This window comes from Xyrauchen texanus, chromosome 29, assembly GCF_025860055.1.
Source record: "Xyrauchen texanus isolate HMW12.3.18 chromosome 29, RBS_HiC_50CHRs, whole genome shotgun sequence".
Lineage (NCBI taxonomy): Eukaryota > Metazoa > Chordata > Actinopteri > Cypriniformes > Catostomidae > Xyrauchen > Xyrauchen texanus.
In genome coordinates, this window is record NC_068304.1 from 21,809,111 (window position 1) to 21,831,921 (window position 22,811).

The 22,811-nt window shown below is 38.8% G+C and overlaps 1 protein-coding gene across 1 annotated transcript in view; it reads left to right on the forward strand.

The window, feature by feature from the left end:
- Nucleotides 1-2,558: 2,558 nt before the first annotated feature.
- The window catches only part of LOC127623022 (hydrocephalus-inducing protein-like), a 113,174-nt gene continuing 92,921 nt past the window's right edge, over nt 2,559-22,811 (forward strand). Inside the window, exons 1-9 of the mRNA XM_052097237.1 lie at nt 2,559-2,636; nt 3,155-3,280; nt 3,807-3,926; nt 4,757-4,891; nt 5,595-5,794; nt 5,959-6,083; nt 16,884-17,085; nt 18,310-18,487; nt 22,440-22,539. Coding sequence (XP_051953197.1) covers nt 2,559-2,636; nt 3,155-3,280; nt 3,807-3,926; nt 4,757-4,891; nt 5,595-5,794; nt 5,959-6,083; nt 16,884-17,085; nt 18,310-18,487; nt 22,440-22,539 — 1,264 coding nt within the window. The remainder of the gene's footprint in view (nt 2,637-3,154; nt 3,281-3,806; nt 3,927-4,756; nt 4,892-5,594; nt 5,795-5,958; nt 6,084-16,883; nt 17,086-18,309; nt 18,488-22,439; nt 22,540-22,811) is intronic.

Here is a 22,811-nt window from a genome sequence, read left to right on the forward strand (position 1 = left end):
CCACTTCAATCCGTGGATTTGAAATACCTTTCACTCAAAACCGTTTTTCTGACTGCCCTGTCATCAGTCAAGCGTGTGGGAGACCTTCACGCGCTGTCTGTCAGCCTGCGTGTCTTGAGTTTGGACCAAGTGACTCCAAGGTCATTTTAAAGCCTAGACACGGCTATTTTCCCAAGGTGATCGGTACTCCTTTCAGAGCACAGGTCATTTCCCTATCGGGCTGCCAGCACCGGATAGCTGACAGCGACGCCAATCTCCTTTGCCCGGTCAGAGCACTGAGATTGTATACTGCGCGCTCCGCTGCTTTCAGGCGCTCGAGCAGCTTTTCGTTTCGTTCGGGGCGCGCAAAGGTCTCGCCGCCTCGAAACAGACACTATCTAGATGGATAGTGGGCGCTATTGCTGCTGCATACGGCGTCAAAAGACCTGCCATGCCCGTTGGGCATTAGGGCTCACTCCACTAGAGGCATGGCATCCTCGTGGGCATGGTCCAGCGGAATTTCCATTCACGACATATGTGTGGCAGCGGGATGGACTTCCCCTCCACCTTTGTCAGATTTTACAATATGGAAGTGCCCGCTCTGCAGGCAAAACTACTAGCGGTTTAATGCGCTACAGCTCCCCTGGTGAGCTGCACTGATGGGACACAATCCACACAGACCGGCACCGCCGCTCTGTCGTTCCGTCCTACTATGTGCTTATGTATTACACAATCAATGACCCGCATTCTTGCCGGCCAAATATTATTTCCCCACTCATAAGGGCTCCCTGGGTCCCCCTTAATTCCCTGGGGCTCATACAGTGGATGCTTGGCTGCACAGCGTTGACAATGGGTTCCCGTAGCGTAAGCTAGCTTACGCATATCTGAGAGAACCTCTCGTGAAGAGACGTATCGGTTACCTAACGTAACCTCGGTTCTCTCTAGATGAGGGAACGAGTATTACGTAGCCGGCGTGCTTTCGCGCCACGGCGACTTTTCGCTTCAGTCAATGAAAACCAGGGTTCCAGCCTCACGAACTACGCTTATATGCACTCTAGTCACGCCCATTTTGGCGGGCTTTGATGCAGTGGCTGCGGACGCCTCTCATTGGATCGCGAGTTCGCCCAAGCTCGTCTATAGGCTGCAGCAGTTGCCGCAGAGCAACCTATGAGCTCGCTAGCTAGCCCACTCAAGGTCTGCAGCTGCCGCACTGCGTTGACAATGGATACAAAAATTAAGGATAATTTTTTGGCTTCAATATCTCAGAAAAGATGAATCTTTCCAATAGCGTAAGCTAGCTTACGCAATACTCGTTCCCTCATCTAGAGAGAACCGAGGTTACGTTAGGTAACCGATACGTTTTACCCTGTTAAGAAATGTATACAAAAGTTTAGAGCTGACATTAATTTAACATGCTCTTTTTGTTTGAACTCTGATGAAACAGTGGTTCACTTATTTTGGTCATGTCACTACACTCAAAAGCTTTGGAATGATATTGGTGTTTTTGTCAAATGTAAGATTTTGCCAGGCTTCTCAATACATATGAGAAACATTATATTTGGGTATTTTGACTCGGACCCCACAAAAGAAAATATCTGTTTTGTTATTCATTAAAAAATGTCCTAAGCAAATTTTACATTCACAAATGCAAATTTTCAAAATGTAAACCACCATAAGACATCTGTCTTCTTAAAAGAAATGGAAAATTATTGAAATGTGATCTCAGTATCTGTTAATAACAAAAGCTATAAGGACTGTTAGTATTTGCTCTAGTTTGGGGCTCTTCATGTGATATTTTTATGTGATAAAACAGCCCTCTTATTTTTATTTTATTGTGCTGTATGTTTAATTTTTTGTCGAATGTTCTCAGCAAAATAAAACAAACAAAAAAAAAGTGTTCCAAACGGCCATACATGAGACGCGAGTGCCCTGCTCCCTTCAGAGTTCCCATAGGGATATTCACTTCCGTTTGAAATTCGCCCACTTTGTTTGATTTTTAAGTTGCTAAGGTACATTCTCCTCACCTACTGCTCGAGCTGACAACTTTCAGCGAATACCACTGCGTCTTTTAGCACGCCCGCCAATCAGATGGCAGTTTATTGAGTATATGCAGTACCCTTGTGCCATGGTAACTGCTGCCATGGTAACTACCACCACGCTCAAAGTGGAGTAATGTGAGCTGCTAGCGGACGAATCTAGACCAGTTGAATCTTATTTAATCTGGCGTTTTACAAATTTTGTTAATTTCGTTTGTTATAACACTTAGTTTATAATTTAGCTATGTTATTATTTGATTCGTGCCATTTAAACGCATGTTCGGATAAACAATACATTACCAATGTTGGGAGCTAGAGTGCTAAAGTCGTCTAGTCATCTGCTTTTAAGGAAAACATTTATTGTATGTGTTTATCTTGCTTATCATGGTCAATCACGAAAGAATCCAGGGATTGGTCAATAGACTATGATATCGCCTTAAATCAAACAAACAAACAAACAAACAACAACGCTAGTTTTGTTTCAAAATGCTAGTCTCTAATGTCAAGGCTTCATATTCAGCCCTTCAAAGTTCACGAGAGAAGATGCCAGTGGGTTTCAAAGCAAAAGTGATGGCGCCCCGACATTCTAAAGTGGTAAAACGGGAGGAGAGGGCTGTAAAGGTGAATATTTTAATCTATTAATTTTAAATATTTAATATTGCATTATTTAAAACTTAACGGACAAGACTTCTTTTGTTTTAATGCTTAATAAATGAGTTTTATTTTACTTACATTTTAACTTTTTTCTTTTCTTTTTCTGACCTGAAAGAAAAAGTGAATTTTTATGTTCTCTTTCTAGATGGACAGAGGAATCTTTGATTGTTTTTACAACACAAAAATGGCAGTGTACTGTAACTAGTTAGATGTGAATTCATGTTTAAGATTTCATTTTTTAACATCTTCCTTTTTTTCAATTGTAGTATATTTCATTGAATATTCAATAGATTCAGTGTTTCTGTGTATGAGTCAATAAATAACTTTTTGGATCTGTATGTCTTTGTACTTTAATAAAAATAATATAAAGCATTCTAGTCAAAAGACCTGCTAAGGTTGTAGAATATATGCAATCACTACCAAATATAGGAACATTTATTTTTATTGTTCATAAATGCACTCACAACAGTCTATGTCTTTTGCAGCTAATACCATCTGTATATGCTCAAGAAATGTCCCAGACTACAGAAGAGCGGTTAGCAAACAATAATGAGATGCATCCACCCCGCATCCTGGAGCTCTTAGACATGAGTGAGACAACACATCACAAGGTAAACTTAACTTGCCCAGCTCATGAGGTAAATTAATTGGTTTGCTTCTGTAGACCACTTTTTACAAGCATCTTTTAGCGGCATCATTTTCAAAGTTGTAGCTATAAATGTGCTGCCTAATTATCTTCTCTCTTGTGAAGGCTTGTAATATCTAAAGTCTAGCAATTGCAACTGTTTACCTTCATACTATGGAGTTCTGTTGTACACACTGTAGGGATATTGGCATAAAGTGTAATGTTCAGTAAAATGGGAGATAAACTAGATGACAGGTGTAATTTTAACATACATTTTCTAATTTTTTACTTCTTAAACATCACTCGTTGTATGCTTTTGTTTTTCTTGTCCATATTAAAGTAGACATGTGGATGTCAAAGTATAGTAACTAGGTTTATTTCTTAAAAAAACTGTTACTCTCTGTATTAGGTGAAGTCTTTATGTTGACCCAACATCCAGTGCTGTCAAAAGCCATTTTCTAACATTTTTATCAAATATCTGTTGGTCTTTGACATGCTTTTTTTCCTTATAGTTTTCCACATTAGATTTGGACCAGGCCATGTTTCAACCGTACCCATCAGAGATTGTGTTCCAGAACTACACACCATTTAAGACATACAAGGTCCCCTTAGAGCTACGAAACAGTGACAAGGTGACTTTCATGTATCAGAACTCTTTAAGACCCATCACTGAATGTATTAGAAACAATAGATAAATGTAGACCCTATTTAGACTGTCATTCATCTCAGCCCCCCTCAAAATCTGTGATTCAGCTGTCAGCACCCTTTAAAATCTGTGATTATGAGGTCGCATTTGCTGAAAACACATATCCTCCACTTAAAGGAATAGTTCACTTAAAAATTTAATTTCTCTCTTCATATACTCACTCTCATGCATCCAAGATGTGTATGACTTTCTGTCTTCTGATGAACACAAACAAAGACTTTTAGAAGAATATTTCAACTCTATAGGTCCTCACAATGCAATTGAATGTGTACCAAAATTCTGAAGCTCCAAAACGCACATAAAGGTAGGTTTGGGCGAACTATTCCTTTAAGTGTTATCCAACCCTGTGGTTAGTAGTGCATCAAAGTATTGGGGAAAACAGCACTGTATTCTCTAGATCAGCATGGGGCACTGCCCTCACGTACAGCTTTCAGACACCATTCCACTTCTCTATCGCATGAGACTGGCCTCTTGCCTGCCCACTCTTTGTTCCAGTGAAAAACAACATAAACTGCAAACAAATACACCACCATTACTGATATAAATCTGCTGACAAATTTATGCAATATTATTTGGTTTATTTAATAAAATGTCAGTCGATCAATATTTAAACTCACAGAGCTGGAAATATTTCTCTGAGCAACAACATCTCATAAGGGACTAAGCTCCCCTAAGGCTGAAATACTAGAATCAAATACAAAATACTTTTGTGTGTAATGAAAATGGACTTGAACATGTTGTTGTTGTCCACTGCAGGTTCCTCGACTAGTAAAGGTGATTGAAGACGACTCACTTTATTTTAAAGTGGTCAGCCCAATAGATGCTAGTAAGAAAGTGGCTCCTGGCATGGCATCTTCATTCACCATTTTATTCACTCCACAAGAGAACAAGGTAAATTGTATATGTTCATGTCCTTTATTTACTATGCAGTAACTGTAATTGAGATTCATGAGTACAGGTACTTCATTGGTAGTACATGAATTTCCAATGGTGTTATAGTTATGGACAGACTTTTTTCACATTTTCTGTGCTTATTTTCTTAAGGACAATCTGTAGAATTCTGCAGAAGGGATTTAAAAATAGCAAAATGTATTAAATAAGAGTACAACACTCTTATTGGTAGATAAAAGCATCATGAAATTAGCCAAAATATTTCATAAACAAGCATGCAATGGATGAGGAATACGTAGAAATGTTATGAATGGCAGCTGTTGCAATTCTGCAGTAATCTGCAGAGTTCTGTGCATGCACATTCCGTTTAGGCTTGCTCCTGGGCCATTTAAATGTATTTCATTGTATGGCCAAAGTAATGTCATGAAATGAGCTATCATAAAATGTAATCACAATATAATGGTAAAAGAATCACATATCCCTGTAATTCTCTACAAATTTAGTACTGGGTTGGGTCATCACTCGATATCCAATGTGATCCAATCTGGGTCCTGAAGCAAAACCAGTTGAGAACTACTAATTTAAAGGGTCATTTTGTGTTTCAGTTGGAAATGTACCACTATGTTTATGGTACATTTGGAGGAGGGAATATACATATTTCTGTGTTCAACATACTGTATCTCCACTGACTATTGTATTTTAGGATTACTTGCACAGACTCATCTGTGAGACTGAACGTGAGAAGTTTGAGGTTCCTATTCGTGCAATCGGGCCTCGTGCCATCTTGGACTTCCCGGATAGTCTGCATTTCCAAGGCTGTCCAGTCAAGTGTGTGTCCCAGAGAACTCTGCTTGTGCGGAACATCGGAAACTGTGAGGCCAAATTCCAACTCCGCACATGCAAGTAAGAGAGGAGTGCCAATGCAAATTTTGTGAAAACAATAATAAACGTGTATCATGGTATTTCGATAATCCCATTGTTTGATCTACTGTATGTGCATATATTACATATTATCTTGGTATTTGCTGTTGCATCAATAATGATAATGATGCTTATGTTCCCCACAGCCCATTTTCTGTAGAGCCCTCTATAGGGACTCTTGATGTTGGTCAAAGTATGCAAGTTACTGTTGAGTTCTTGCCTAAAACCACAGGGGATCACAGCCAGGATTTGCTGCTGCACTACCACTCAGGTACTTATTCTAATTACATCACCATCAGATTTCCATACATCACTATGAAAACTTGCTCCTCCCACATGCTCCATATCTAACACACAAACATTGATGTAACACTATCTTAAGTCAATATGACACAGGTACAGTTTTCCACGGGCACTCATCTCCGTTCTACTCCCATGCTCTGCAAGTGTAAATTATCTTATTATGAAACTTCACCATTAATGTCCACTTTGTTCTGTATTCCAATTATTTTACGCTTTGCTAATTTTCTTATACAAGCCATGATTTTAACTCTCCACTACACACACATGCTGCACAGACAATAATGCAGATGGCATTGTAATGTAAAAGACTGCATTAATTTTTTTAGAAACTACACGACAGAGCAATCCTGAAACAGCATAAACCAAACTGTATTATGCTGTTTGAGGCATAATCTGTATATTCACCACTTTATTCTCCCTTATTAGGTTATGTGGAATTAAATATATTATTCTTTAGCTGTTGATAACTGTGAGGCTAATATGGTTTAAAAGCAGCAGTAATATTTGTTGGATTTAGCTTAGAATGGTTTATTTCTGCTCTTTCAAGAGATAGCCCTTTAGGTGAATAGTTCTATTAATAAATCCTTTTAACATATTTTTGAGCCTTATCTGCTGCAGGTGCCAGGGTAATCTATTAACTAATATTATCCCTTGCCTGGATGATCATGTGGCATGTGTTTTTTTTTTCGATGAAATGAATGAAATTCCCAATAGTTAGCTGTGCTATGAACTCTTCAAATTCTCTGGACTATGATATTTGTCAACCCAACTGATCTGTACAAATGATGTTTTACTAAATATATTTGATGAAGCTTTAATATAGGATTCATTTGATCAAGTCTTAAAGGGATAGTTCACCCACTGATATATAAAATAGAACTGGATTGCTCATGACGTCATATCAGTGAAGCCAGTGCGCCGCCATATTGCTATGCCCAAACATTCCAATGTCCCTATTGACTTAATAGGAAATCATCTCATTTCAGTGAGTAAACATTAGTCATTCAATCACCGATTTTATATCCAAAATCTGCATGTACATCATATAACTACACATGCAATTATTTATTTATTTAAAGTCAGTAATTGTTCATGTTTCTTGAAAGTCTGAATGATTTATTTATATCTATTTCAAACAATATCCAACTCTAACATACTTCATCAGAGAACAGATAAGCTAAATTTAAACAAGTTCACTAAAACTGAAATAAGATACAAACAGATATTTTTAGACTTATATATTGTGATCATCGAAGTGTTTGTTCAGAATTACTTTTTTATGTTTTAATCAAGAAGTGCCTTGTTATCGTGGTCACTTGAATAAGAGCATGTGCTCCCTCTCCCTCTATCACATGTGCGGGTGTGAAGAGAGGGAGACACACAAAGCAAAGTTGGTTAAAATGTAACTAATATGCTAGGTTTAAGTGGCAAACAAACACTTATTTATGACATGTATCCATGTATAACTACAGAGAGCACTTCAATATGAAAACAAGCAGATGCCGGGCATTTAAAGCTATTTACAAATCCCAGTCTTGACTTTTTTAAAGGGGAACTATTATGCAAAATTCACATTTACATGGTGTTTGTACATAAATGTGAGTTGGCAGTGTGTGTACACAACCACCCTACAATGTTAAAAGTCCACCCACTCCTCTTTCTTATATTTCTATTAATCAAAAACAGTGTGTCAAAATGAATGGTTTTCATTACTGCTCTAAAGTGACGTCACGTTAGAGCAAGCCTCACCCACGACTGATGATGAACTCAGGCCTATTATCATAGATCCTCCCCTGAGTGATCTACACACAGTCTGTCATTTTATTCCATGCTGGAGCACATACAGTGAGAAGAATAATGTCTCAGCTTCGTAAGCATCATAAGTGTTCTGTTGTTGGCTGAAAAAGTGTACATAAGAGTCTTCATGTACTCCCGGCATCAGAGCCACTAAAGACGCAGTGGATAAGTTTTGTTTTTGACGGAAATGTGCCCCAAAACATACAAAAATGTGTGTATGTTTGTGCAAATCATTTTACGCCGGACTGCATTGTGAATGAATGTCAATATAAAGCAGGATTTTCAAAAATGTTTATTCTCTAGCATGGATCAGTACCAACTGTTCGTATTCCAGCTTTATATCCTGAAGATCACACTTTATATTTTGTGAATGTTTGCAAATCGCCTTTCCAAATGTGCTTGTTAGCTGATTCCATGGCTAATGCAGCTAAAGTTACCAATGTCTCTGAATGTATTCACGGATACCAGAGCTATGTCATTATTTAGAGCTATGTCATTATTTTTCATTTTTAACCTGAAAATCTTAGTCATTTACCATTGTCTCTGATTGTATTCACGGAGACCAGATATACATATTCATACATATATGGCTGAACTCCGGTATTTACTTGGTCATTATCTTATTTGTTGTTGCTGTAGTATCCGAAGCACATGGTGTAAAGGGGGCGGGGAGAAGCAGCTCATTTGCTTATAATACATCTTGTACAAAGGGGCATAATAGGCCTCCTTTAAAGTCCCTTTCGAGGGTAAGGACGTATTGTCACCCTAAACAAGCAGATATTACAGCTTTTCCTACTTACATTACAATTTGTGAACAGTTCCTTTGGTGATTGTTGGGCTGCACTTATAGACTGAACACCGGGGTTGGTGAATGCTCTGACACTGTGATCTGAATAATGAATATTATCCATAACATGCAAATTCAAAATTAAACATAATTGTCACTAGAGGGTGAAATGCAACCGTTGTATCCGCAGATTGGAGATGGTGATACGGGGTTGTTTTCAACTGTCTGTCATTGATGCTCTAATGCAGTTTGGGAATACCAAGATGGCCGCTTGAACACTTCAGGTGGTTTGCCCTCCTGCTGTCAGTTTACCATTCCATCACCGATACAGTTCTATATAACCTCAGCAAAAAAATAAACGTCACATTTTCATGACACTGTATTTTAAAGATAATTTTGTAAAAATCCAAATAATTTTACAGATCTTTATTGTAAAGGGTTTAAACAATGTTTCTATGCTTAACAATTAATGAACATGCACCTGTGGAATGATCGTTAAGACACTAACAGCTCACAGACGGTAGGGAAATGAGGTCATGGTTATAAAAACTTAGGACACTAAAGGGACCTTTCTACTGTGTCTGAAATACACCAAAAGAAAGATGCCCAGGGACCCTGCTCATCTGTGTGAACATGCCTTAGGCATGCTGCATGGAGGCATGAGGACTGCTGATGTGGTCAGGGCAATAAACTGCAATGTCTTACCGTGAGAGGTGTGAGACAGTGCTACAGGGAGACAGGAAGGACAGCTGATCTTCTTCGCAGTGGCAGACCACATGTAACAACACCTGCACATCCGAATGTATATCCGAATATCACACCTGCGGGACAGGTACTGGATGACAACAACAACTGCATGAGTTAAACCAGGAATGCACAATCCCTCCATCAGTACTCCGACTGTCCACAGTAGGCTGAGAGAGGCTAGACAGAGGGCTTGTAGGCCTGTTTTATGTCTGGTAAGGCAGGTCCTTACCAGATATCTCCGGCAACAACGTCGCCTATGGGCACAAACCCAGCTTCGCTGGACCAGACAGGACTGGCAAAAAGTGCTCTTCACTGATGAGTCACAGTTTTGTCTCACCTGGGGTGATGGTCAGACTCGCGTTGATCGTCGAATAATGAGCGTTACACTGAGGCCTGTACTCTGGAGCAGGATCGATTTGGAGGTGCTGGGTCCGTCAGGGGCAGTGTATCACAGCATCATCGGACTGAGCTTGTTGTCATTACAGGCAATCTCAACACTGTGTGTTACAGGGAAGTCATCATCCTCCTACATGTGGTACCATTCCTGCAGGCTCATCCTGACAATGCCACCAGCCATACTGCTTGTTCTGTGCGTCATTTCCTGCAAGATAGGAATGTCAGTGTTCTGCCATGGCCAGTGAAGAGCCCGGATCTCCCATTGAGAATGTCTGGCCCTGTTAGATAGGAGGGTGAGGGGTAGGGCCATTCCCCCCAGAAATGTCTAGGAACTTGCAAGTGCCTTGGTGGAAAAGTGGGGTAACATCTCACAGCAATAACTGGAAAATCTGGTGCAGTCCATGAGGTGGAGATGCACTGCAGTACTTAATGCAGCCTGTGGCCACACCAGATACTGACTGTTACTTTTACCCCCTTTGTCCAGGGACACATTGTTCCATTTCTGTTAGTCACATGTCTGTGAAACTTGTTCAGTTTATTATTCAAATATTTACACATGTTAAGTTTGCTGAAAATTAAAGCAGTTGAAAGTGAGAGTTTTATCCCAAAAAATTCTGTCATCATTCACTCACATTCGTGTTCTAAACCCATATTACTTCTGCATAACACAAAAGGAGATGTTAGGCACAATGTTAGCCTCAGTCACCTGTCACATTTATAGCATCTTTTTCAATATAATGAAAGTGAAGGGTGGCTAAGTTTCCTTCTATCTAACTTCTTTTGTGTTCCAAGAAAGAAAGTTAAAAAGATTTAGTTACAAAATGACGGTAAATGTTGACAGAATTTTTATTTATGGCTGAACTATCTCTTTAGGATTGAACCACCATTTGACCAGAATCAACTTTCCTTATAGACAGCCTTCTATGCAAAATTGATAGAACATTTTAAAATAAACATTTGATCACTAAATATGCATTGGTAAGAGAGTGTGTATGTTTATAAATTGACATTCCATTGTATGCATGAATCTTTGTAATTCTATGTGAATTTGTGTATGTACTGGTTTGCAAGACTATTCAGAATTTGACTTAGGCATGTGTGTATGTGGCGTCTGCAGGTGCTCACTCTGCTTGTCTCTGTGAATAAACACACAGGCCTGCTGAAGTCCACTGGCATTAACATTTAAATATGTGTTCTGCACTAAAAATACTACTTTGAGCCCATCATGGGAGTATCATTTTTAATTTAGCGCCTTTTCTTGCTCCACCTCATTTATGTTTTACATGAAGCTGCTTTGGAGCATGTCCTCATTGGTTTGGTTCTGGGGGCTGTCAAAAGCAGCTTTCTGCAGTCCCAGCTGCCTCTCAGACAAGCACACAGTCCTAAGTCTCTAAAGGTGCTCTGTCTATACTGTATATAGACAGTACTCTGTCTCTGAATTTAAAGTGTAAAAGCCTTTGCAATGCAAATGTGAATTTTCGCCACAAATGCTTAACCCAGACTACATCAAAGTGTCTGTGTTGTAGAGCTTCAGGGAATGTTACTGGATCCATCTTAAACTTTACAATAAACATATAGATGAAAGAGTATAGAATAAATACGGCTGAACTGCAGTTATATTCACCTTTGATCTAGTTCAGGGATAGTTCACCCAAATATGTAAAATTCTGTCATCATTTACTCATGTAACTTGTGTTGTTTCACAACCATATGACTTATGTTTTGTTCTGTGGAACACAAGGCAAAATGTTAGCCTCAGTCACATTAACTTAGTATGAAAAATAGATGAAATAATAGTGAATGGTTACTGAAACTAACATACTGCTTAACATCTCCTTTTGCGTCCGACAGTAGATTGAAAGTCATACTGGGTTGGAACAACATGAGAGTGAGAAGAGTATTTTCATTTTTGGGTGAACTATTCCTTTAAGTTTATAGCTCTATAATTTCATTTCAGAGCAGTGGCCAAACTATTTCCTTTAAACTATAATGTTCTCACTTAAGATCCAAAGGTTACTGTCCATGTTACTGATTGACAATAAACCAGCACGGATTTAATATAAACTTCTTTAACTCTATTGTTTTGTCTGTCCATAAATTAATAATGCAATGCAAAAGCTAAAGACTATTACTAAAGCCTGTGCAGTCCATATGAAACCTTAATGTGCTTAATTACCAAGAGCTGGAATTAAGCATAAGCACTGCATCTCTTCTAAGCATCACAGGCAAGGATGCTTAATCTGTCCTACATTTTAGAATGCCTCCCAGCTGTTTTGCTTCATATCAGCTGCTTTATCTAGGCTGCAGATTTTGCCCATTGAGTCTAAAATAGGCATAAGGAGCCAAAAAGCCCCAAGCAGCAGCAGCAGCAGCAGCAGCAGCAGCAGCAGCTGTGGGGCAGAGGGGATCCTACCCACTAGTTAACAAAGAGTGTGACTCTTTCTTGTTCAGTGAAAGCTATTTCTTCTCAAGCGTTCTTCACAGGCTTCCCCTCTATAACAGTTAAATGCATTTCTGCAGACACAGCTATAAATAGAGAATGCATATTTGGAACTTTAGATGAGAAATAGTTTGTTCCATGTGAAGTAAAGCACATCTAATTTCTTTTTATTTCCCATTACAAATTGCAGTGCATCACCAATGGCTTGTTTTGCTGTTAAAGCCATTCACACAGAAACGAAATCTCATTATCTTGGCATTCAGGGACAAGAGAGTTGCAGAGTAAGCTGAGACCATCTTTGTCTGTTTGAAATGGCAATATGGTGGTGAGGAAAGCTAATGAAAAAGGATCAGTATATGTATTAAATATAAAAGCAAAACAAACACATCTGCTCCCTTGCACGGGTCATGGGTTGCTTTTTCCATTCTGTCTATAACAATCTCTCTCCTCTCCTCTTCAATAGTCTGTCTTCTGCTTAGACAGCGTAACGCCATGCATGCAAATCATGTCATGAAAATAAATAAAATAATTACTACAGTAGGTGGAATGCATCCCCAAGCCTTCACAGCATTGAAAAAATGTGCTGTTCTACTGTAAGTATAATGCATAAACTAAACATGATTATTGTTCAGATCATTGTGTTTTTCTTTTATTTATGCCTATTTTTTCCCCTTCAGTGTAGTCTACTTTTGTGTTGATCTCAGGTTAGTATCTTAAGAATGTTAAATTTGGCTCTTTTCATGTGGGAAGTTGATGCTTCTACAAGACTTCAAATAGGATGGCCCTGTTTCTTATTGCACTGTATGTGTCAGTCATCATTCTTCTTTATTTTGTGGTCTTGAGGACCAAATGATATTAGCTGACTGCTTTTCTCCTCAAGAAGGAGAAACTCCCTTATCTCTCTAGGCTTTTTAGAGTGCACTTAAGAGTGATCTGATGAAGACATGCACTCGCACACTCTGCAGCACTGTGGAAGCTTCCCTCATTTCCCATTCTTCTCCCCTCCCATCGCTTCTGAACAGCTCCCACAATCCCTCAAGTCTGCTGACAGATGCAGTGTCCCATCAAAGACACAATTTCCTTTTCTCTTTTGTTCCTGTTAAAACTCCATGCATAGAGACAGAGGTTAAATGTCTCTGGCTCATTTGTGAAAAGTGGTATCTGCGCAGAATTAATCAGTGGAGAGAATAAGAGGATGAAAAAGGGAAGATTGGTATTGGTGTGAAGGAAAGAGAAACCAATGCACACTGTCAGCCTTCTCTTCTAAACATCTGCCAGGTGTTATTGATAATTATGCTGGTTTAATTTCTTCCCCCCATTATTTTATTCTCTGTCTCTGTCGCTCTATACTCTCTCTTTCCCACTTCGTCTCTCTCACCCTCTTTTCCTTCCATAGAGCCTTTTCATTTCCTGTATGGCTCTTAAGCTTAAACATAAATGCAGATACTTTTGCTTCAGGTGCATCAGATGTGTTGGAATTAAAGTGGCTTGTTTAAAATGTCAAATTCTGGCTGCTAGGAGAGATGCTTCCATAACTGGAGCAGCTGCTACATAGAAAATGCACTAGGCTCATGTTTCCTTCATGCTCACACTCATTCTTTACGCTGCAACACAAGAGAAAGTTTGGGTGTTGTTTACATTTTGCAATGTACTGTTATTATTAGCTCAGTTTTAGTTGCTGTTTGTATTTACAAATTTGTGTTTGTTGTTCATAGGCTTTGCCTATGATACTGTGAACTAGTTAGCATTAAGCCCAGGGCCCATGCATTAATGTGGCCCTGGGTGTGGGTGAGAAACAGATCGATATTTAAGTAATTTGTTATCATAAATTCTTCTCCCTGCCCAGTAGGAGGCGATATGCACAAAGAATGTGAACCATCAAAAACAGAAGGAGCATGTGAACGTGAAAGAAAAAGGACTTAAATATTGATCTTATTCTCACCCACACCTGTCATATTGCTTCAGAAGATATGGATTTAACCACCAGAGACATCTGGAGTACTTTTGGAGCTTCAAAATGTTCGCACCTATTCACTTCCATTGTATGGACAAACAGAGCTGAGATATTCTTCTAAAATTTTTTGTTTGTGTTCACAAGATAAAAGAAAGTTATATACACTGGGATGACATAATGATGAAAGAATTTTCACTAAGAGAGAACTAACCTTTTAATTTTGTTTTCCCCAAATCCATAGCAACCTCTAGTGCTTAAATCGCCTCAGATTTTAAAGCCAAGTTGACTTTTTGAATGCAACTAAGCAATTATTTGTTTCATGGTATGTAAAAAAATGAAGGTTTGTCTAAAATGCTGTGGGACAAAAATAACTCCCTGTCACGTATAAATTTGGTTAGTCCAGTCGAGTTGCATCTTCTGTAACTAACAACTGAAAATTGTGTCATCATCTACCCAACCTCATGTTGCTTGAAACTGGTATGAATTTATTTCCTCAGGGAACACAAAAGGAGTTATTATCAAGATGAAAATGTTGCTCTTTTTCATGCAATGAAAATGACTATTAAGTTGAGTTGCAAGTTCCCTTGGTATATTATGCTACATTAGGATTTGAACTTGATGAACCCCCTTACATGCTAAAAGGGATAGTTCGACCAAAACATTTTTGTCATTATTTACTCAACCTCATGTTTTTGAATGAACCATCCCTTGAACCGTTTAGACATGTCTTATCTTGCTTAGGGCACCAAGTGAGCCAGGACTGCCATGGTGCCCCCACAAAAAAAACATAGGTGAATAATGCCCTAGGCAGGTTTATAAGCCACAGTGTACTTGATTAAACAACAGTGTTCAAAGAATATTAACAAACAGGTAGGAGGCTATTATATGTAATACACCTGATACCATGCAGGTCTCAATGGGGTTGGGTAATGTCTGTTTGGTAATGGTCTTAACAATCTGAAAGGCCTCTAGGGACCTGTCTGTTTGTGTCCAAGACCCAGGGCCCCTGCAGAATAGTCATCAGAGATATTCATAAGCTGAGAAAAATAAAACCATTCTCTAGAAAGTGAGCAAGAGTTGCAAACTTTGCACACACACACACACACACACACACAAAGAAAATATACATGTAGAATATATGTACATACAGTATATAATATATGCCAAGTGAAAATTGTGTCATGTCATTGGCCTTTGAAGAGTGAAAGAACAGTCAATAAATGTAACAGTATCTATACACTTTTATGAGTTTACCTCTTTTGATTTTGCTGTAGATATGTTTACTTGATCTTGATGCATTTTCTCATATATTTGCACTTTACGCTTTGCTCCTACCTCCTCCAGATCTGTGGTTGTCAGTGATATCATTTTGATTGCCAGATACACATTTTTTATTACCCAAGATGGATGTATACATTTTAAAGGGATAGCGGTTGCTGTTTTATGTTTTATTGAAATGCTTTTTTTCCATTTTGTGTCTGTATCTGGGTGTGTGAGATGTGCTCTGACATCATAGACAGGGCTGGGTCATGATAGTTCACTAACCATGAAGCTCCTATTTTGAATGTAGCCAAACTAGCAAAACAAATATAAAAGCAGGTAAAACGCACATACCTGTAGGCCTCCTGCCCTGCTAATTTGGGATCTTGTTTTGAATTTTACTTGTGTTTTGTTCCCTTGCCTGGTTGAGATCACGTGAATGTGTTTCACTGGGGAACTCTGTTGTCTTGATGGGCCTTCAGGTTCACAATCATTGCAGCACAACAGCACCACCACCATGGCGACTTTAATAGATCACATAGCTGCAATTGTGTATTTGCCAATAATCTTTTATCCTTGCTTGGGAGCAAATGGTGACTTTTTCACTACTCTTTCACGTACTCTACCCGAGTCACCATTATATTTGAATGGATTGTATAGAATAAAAACATCGACCTAAATTGTGCTTTTATTTAAGTTTTACATTACCCCCGTAACATTTTCCAACTTTTAAAATATATATTTTTTCTGACATATACTGTACTTGAGTGGCATCATATTTTTTGACTACATTGTTCAAACAGAACCCTTCATTCTTCAGTTGTGATCCCCCCCCCCCCCCCACCCCCAAGCCCCCAATTAAGGTCGTTATTAGCTATTGTTTTCCACTCACCTTCAACCCCGTAATGTTCAACACCTGAAACATTTTGCACATAATAGGGCTAGCACAAAACATGTTGTAAAAGGGAAATATAATAGACAATATCTTGAGACTGACCCACCAGTGTAGAAATATTCAAGCTTTGATTGATGTTGTTTTGGTAAGACTTGTGGTCTAGTGGTCTAGTGGTCTTTTCTTGTGAATGTCCTTGAAGTCCACTAGACCGTATGTCCATTTAGCATATTATGATCCAAGAGTGTGTTAAAAGCACCCACTAAATATGCAGTCACTATGTGCATTCCATGGCCCCTTTTTTGTCCCACTGGTGCGGACCCAACAGCAGACATCCAACAGCCCATGTGGTAAAGTGTAGACTTAAGGACTCTGACAACTGAAGGTGATATTTTGGGCAAGGCCCCTGTGTGTTCACAATATTCTGTTTTCATAAACAAGAATTTTACCTGTGTAAGTTTATAAACCTTATTTCCAATACATGATTTGTTTCAGGAGAAGACATCCACATCTGCCTGTCTGGAGATTCCACTGATATAAATGTAGGATTGGACAAGAACTTTGTGATGGTGGAGAAAACCTACATTTCCTTGGCTAACTACCAGAAAGTGACAATAATGAACAGGAGTGATTCGATTGTGCATTACCAGTGGAAAAACTTTGCCACTGACGATGAAGAGGAGCAGGACAAATTCAGGTTAGACAGGTTGACTACATCTACTTAAAGGAACTTTCTGAGTTCAAGTCAAGTTAAGCTCAATCAACAGCATTTGTGGCATAATGTTGACTAATACAAAAATTAATTTTGACTCGTCCCCTCCTTTTCTTTAAAAAAAGAAACAATCGATGCTACAGTAAGGCACAATGGAAGTGAATGGCCAACGTTAAAATACTAAAAAGTATAGCCACAAGATTTAGATAATATGCGTGTTTACATGATTTTAGTGTGATAGATATGCTTACTGAACTTTTCTGTGTAAAGTTCTATCAGGAAGACTCACAGACTTGATTGAAATTTAAGAAAACATTTATTTGATGAATGTAAAACTGAAATGTAATATCCCTCTTTGGCGTAAGCCTCGTCTGGCGGTCCGAGGATGTTGTATTCGGAACCGTCATATCCTGCCTGAGATAGGAGGGAGGGGCGAGGAGCCTACCCCATGCATGACTGGACTCAACTGGTGGGGGTGGGGTGGTGGAGGTTGCCGTGTTAGAACACTGAAACAGCAATGTGATATTGTGTACAGACTTCTAGAGCAATGTCTTGCATGTGATTGGCTAGGATTTACAATGATGTACAGCTGCTAGTCTTCCCACTAGAACTACGCTAAGCTTTTATTTACGGTGTAGAAAATTGTACAAATTGTCATGAACTTTGCCATGATAACATGGCAAAGTTAAAAACAACCATAAAAACTATGAATTAAACAACTTTCAGCTCAATTAATACACAAGTTTTGACAGAAGAATTCATGTAAGTGCTTTTTTACAACATTAAGATGAACTTTTCTGCCTTTAAACCCTCCAAAAATTGGCCCCATTCACTTCTGTTGTAAGTGCCTTGTTGTAATCTCGCTTATCCCTTGATAATTTAACCCTATTTTTAAAGAAACGGAGGGACAAGTCTAAATAATTTTTTGTGGTTATCAACATTATGCCACAAATGCTGTTGATTAAGCTTAACTTGTTTTAAACCCAGAAATCAATCTACAGCATATGTGGGATGTTGTTTGAGCACATCAAATAATTAATTATGAATTGTAAGTGTATTACTTTATGGACAATTTTGCTTCTTTTTTTAAAATTTCTTTTTAACAGAGAAACATTAAACAAAATCTGTTGTAACAGAGCTTTTATATTCCTTTAACAATATGTGTCTTGTTCTAGTCTACCTTCTGTCTCTCTCTTTTCTCATGTGTAGGCTTTTATCAGAAATGCATCAAGAAGAGAATCATGGGATGGAGCAGTTTCTGACAGAATGCACTGATCCCTCTCTTCGAGCTAGTCTTTCACGGTTTTCCCATACCCTCCAGGAGCAACTTGTGCACAATCAACAGCAGCTATTGTCTTTAGATCAACACATCATCGTACGGCCCCAGGTGTGTTCCTCACACCCAGACATATGACAAGCATCTATTTTAGGTTTCAGTTTACCCCAATGCAATATTACATAAGCAGCAATTAAAATTGAAACCTTGGATGTCGTTGAGTGAAGTGAAGTTTGGTTTCATATGGTTGAAACCAAACTTCACTTCACTCAACGAGCATTTGAATTGAAACAGAACATTTTCTAATTGGTCAAGGGACTTTTATTTTTGTGGGTGAGTGTTGAAGATGATGTTTGTGACTGAATAATAGTTTAATTTGTAATTATGAATGGACAGGTTTATTACAGTGCCTGCAAGATAGGACTGGATTGATATGCCTCAACCAAGGGGGTAAGGGGGTAGGTAGGGGGTTCTCAATACCTAAATATTAAACTTTTGCAATTAATTCAGCTTTCGGACAGCATTCAAACTTTAGTTGATAACATCGGTCTTAGGGGTGTTTTCTATTTTGAAACCTTTGAAACTTTATAATTCTTTAGAAATTTAAGATTAAAATATGAAAATCTCCCACGTTGATACAATGTTAGTCATTCAAAATCTAACCCTAATGCTTATAGGAATGGCATCATCATATTTGCAAACAAAATTCCAATAGCAAGCACATGTACCTCCTTGCGGGAAAGACAATTCTAGTTTTTATTTATGTCAAAGTTTATTTATGTGCATGACCTCTATAATTCATTCCAGCTGATTTGGAATCATTTCTTCACTCCAGATGATATAAAAGCACATTATGCTTTGTATTGAATTCTGCAGCAGTTTGCATCTAGTGACCGGAAAATCAGCAGCATTTTATGTCTCTGTTAGTGTTTGCATTGTGTCTTCAGCAGCTGCAAAATTTATGCAACTTGCCAGTTGATTATGTCAGCTAGCAATTTGTCCATTTCCGTCATCTTTTCTTTCTTTTTTGTACAAGAGAAGTATGATTTGAATTTATTTTAATCACTGATGAATCTGTAAATGACATGACATCTTCAACATTTGCAAAAAGAAAATATACAAAATTATTTATTGTCCTCAAGTTGTCCCTCATTGTTTTTCCCCCATTGAATCTTAAAACAATCTTTTTTTTTCGAGAATCATAATGATGCTCTTTTATATATAAAATACTTCATATTAACCACTGCTGTCAAGGTCCAAAGAGGTGGAAAAAAATAATTATTAAGCCATAAAGTAGTCCATACAACACTTAGATGTTGTGGGGCCCCAGAAAGCTTGGTACATAGTGCACAAGTCATATGGACTACTGTTATGATTTTGTGATGAGGAAGAGTGTGGGGCCAGGCCGTGAGTGTGCACGGCCGGCTCCCAATTGGGCTAATCAGACAAGGAGAGGGAAAAGGCCAAAATGGATGTGGCAGTTTGGGAGAGAGAGAGCTATACTCAGCATCCAGCTCGGCTTTATCCTTCTCCTCGGCTGATTAGCCCGACTGGGGGCCGGCCGCGCACACTCACGACCCGGCTCCACCCTCCTCCTCGTCACAGATGTCTTCATAAACCTTTAATAACTATTTATAGTATTTGTCCTTTATGAAGCTTGACAGCTCCTGCTTACTATAAACTGTTATTCTATGGAATAGAGCTGCTTAAAATATCTATTTTTATGTTCCCTAGAAAAAGTAATAGCATGTGGGTTTTAAACAACATAAGAGTGAGTAAATGAGTGAGTAAAATAACTTTTTTTCCATTTTTAGGTGAACCACTCCTTTAACTGGTGGCTTATTTTCTTAGCACAGACCTGACAAGACAAAATAAAATGGTCTCTTTTAAAAGAAGACTATAGGAGATGCTGTACAAAAGTCAGAATGAATTAAAGACATAAATATATTATTAAGAAAATCTTAAATTGATTGTTTATTATCCATCCATCCATCCATCTTCAACCGCTTATCCGAAGTCGGGTCGCGGGGGCAGCTGCTCCAGCAGCGGGCCCCAAACTTCCCTATCACGAGCCACATTAACCAGCTCTGACTGGGCGACCCCGAGGCGTTCCCAGGCCAGTGTGGAGATGTAGTCTCTCCACCTAGTCCTGGGTCTTCCCCGAGGCCTCCTCCCAGCTGGACGTGCCTGAAACACCTCCCTAGGGAGGCGGCCAGGGGGCATCCTTACCAGATGCCCAAACCACCTCAACTGACTCCTTTCAACGCAAAGGAGCAGCGGCTCTACTCCGAGCTCCTCACGGATGACTGAGCTCCTCACCCTATCTCTAAGGGAGAAGCCCGCCACCCTTCTGAGGAAGCCCATTTCGGCCGCTTGTACTCGCTGATCTAGTTCTTTCGGTCATGACCCAACCTTCATGACCATAGGTGAGGGTAGGAACAAAAATTGACCGGTAGATCGAGAGCTTTGCCTTCGGCTCAGCTCTCTTTTCGTGACAACGGTGCGATAGAGCGAGTGCAATACCGCCCCTGCTGCCCCGATTCTCCGGCCAACCTCCCGCTCCATTTTCCCCTCACTCTTGAACAAGACCCCGAGGTACTTGAACTCCTTCACTTGGGGCAAAACCTCATTCCCTACCTGGAGTACGCACTCCATCGGTTTCCTGGAGTACGCACTCCATTGTTTATTATGTATTACCTAATACTGTTTGCACTAAAAGTATACAAAACTGTCCTTGTCACACTAGACTCAAATCCCTGGTCTAATGTTCTAGTTCTAATCTGAGGGTGATAATGCTCTACTTTGTGTTATAGATCATTTTATAAGACGAAGTGAATTTTCTAAAAAATTCCTTTACAGTATACACACATTCGCTCTTTGATTGATTTGCTGAAAACTATTCTTCACAATTATTAATGACATACTAATCATGTACTGTACATTACATATTTTCAAATCAAAATGGCGAATTTCGACAAATGGAAAATAATTTGCACCCTTAGAAATGACTGTCGGTTGGTACATCATTTTAATCATAAAACAGTGGTCAAATTTAGCATAATTAGTTAGATACTTACATCTTACATGATACTAATACTCTTAACCTGAACTGCTGACACTGATGCGTAGTGCAGGAATAATCCACAAGGTTCCCGCTCAGCTTCTTAAATTTGAGTCCCGCCTTCATTGATTTGATTGGCTATCTCAAATGACATTGATGAGAGATGTTAGACTATTGAGCATAGTAAAAATTGCATTGGGGGATCGACAATTTGGCAATATTTTGTTATTAGTGGGTACCTGTCCCCCTCAGTGTATATTGCAGGGACGGCACTGACCTGGGATTGTACATTTGCATTAGCAGTTCAGATCATTAGATTAACGCCACTTTGTATTTGGCATTGCCTTAGGGAGTAGTGTGTGTGTGTGGGTGTGTGCAAACAAATTCTGATCCCTTTCACACAACACTCCTTTTAATAATTCAGTTTTTTACCATTAATTAAGTATGAATATTGTTGTTATTATTATCCAATTTTTCAGATTCAGGGTTGTCTCAGCACAAAGACAATTATAAATGCGTTGCACTCATTTAAAAAAAGAAAATGTGAAATCAGTGAAGTCACAGAAACCATTTATATTATTTAATTATTCTTGCCATTAAAATGAATCTTAAACCTTAAAAGTAAACCTTAACCAGATTTCTAACCTTTTAGCTGGTGTTTATTGTCCAAAATAGCACAGTAGTACACTAATTGACTGCCTAGAGCAACAAATTGTACATCTGGGATCTCTGCAGTTTTTTTTGTCTCACTTCGTTGGAATGATCTTGCAATTTCTTTATAGTAGTTTAAAAAAGTCCCTTAGTCAAACCCTCTGAATACTGTGCATTGTTAAAAACAAAAATATCCCCTATGGTTCTGTGTTGCATTGCGTTATGTTAAATTAATGTGGGGCCCTTGGTATAACTACAAGCATCCAGTCATTTTCAGAGCATATTGCATATTGAAGAGCTAATTTATTGTGTTAGAAGAAATGTGTAGGCTTGACTTTGTTTTGTTGACAGGAGGGAGAAATCTGGCCCAACCGCACAGTAGACGTCAACATCATCTTCAGACCCCAGGAAGCCAGGCTCTACCAGCAGACTGTTTATTGTGAAATCACTGGTACTTAGCACCATGATAGAATACATTCTTACCTCAGTAGAGTGTTGTGTTAAAATTAATATTGCTGTGCTAACTTTGTGCATGCACGGTTGCATTCTTTTCTAACAATGCATTAAATATTTGCATATGGCGCTTAGGCCCATATGCAAATCAGGTTTGCATTTATTTGCATGTTTGACTAAGTCTGACTTGATTTGTAGTGACCTAAAAAGTAAGACTGTTTTTGTTGGCAGTGACACTTCACAGCCGGTTTCATTGTGCTAACCTTTCCA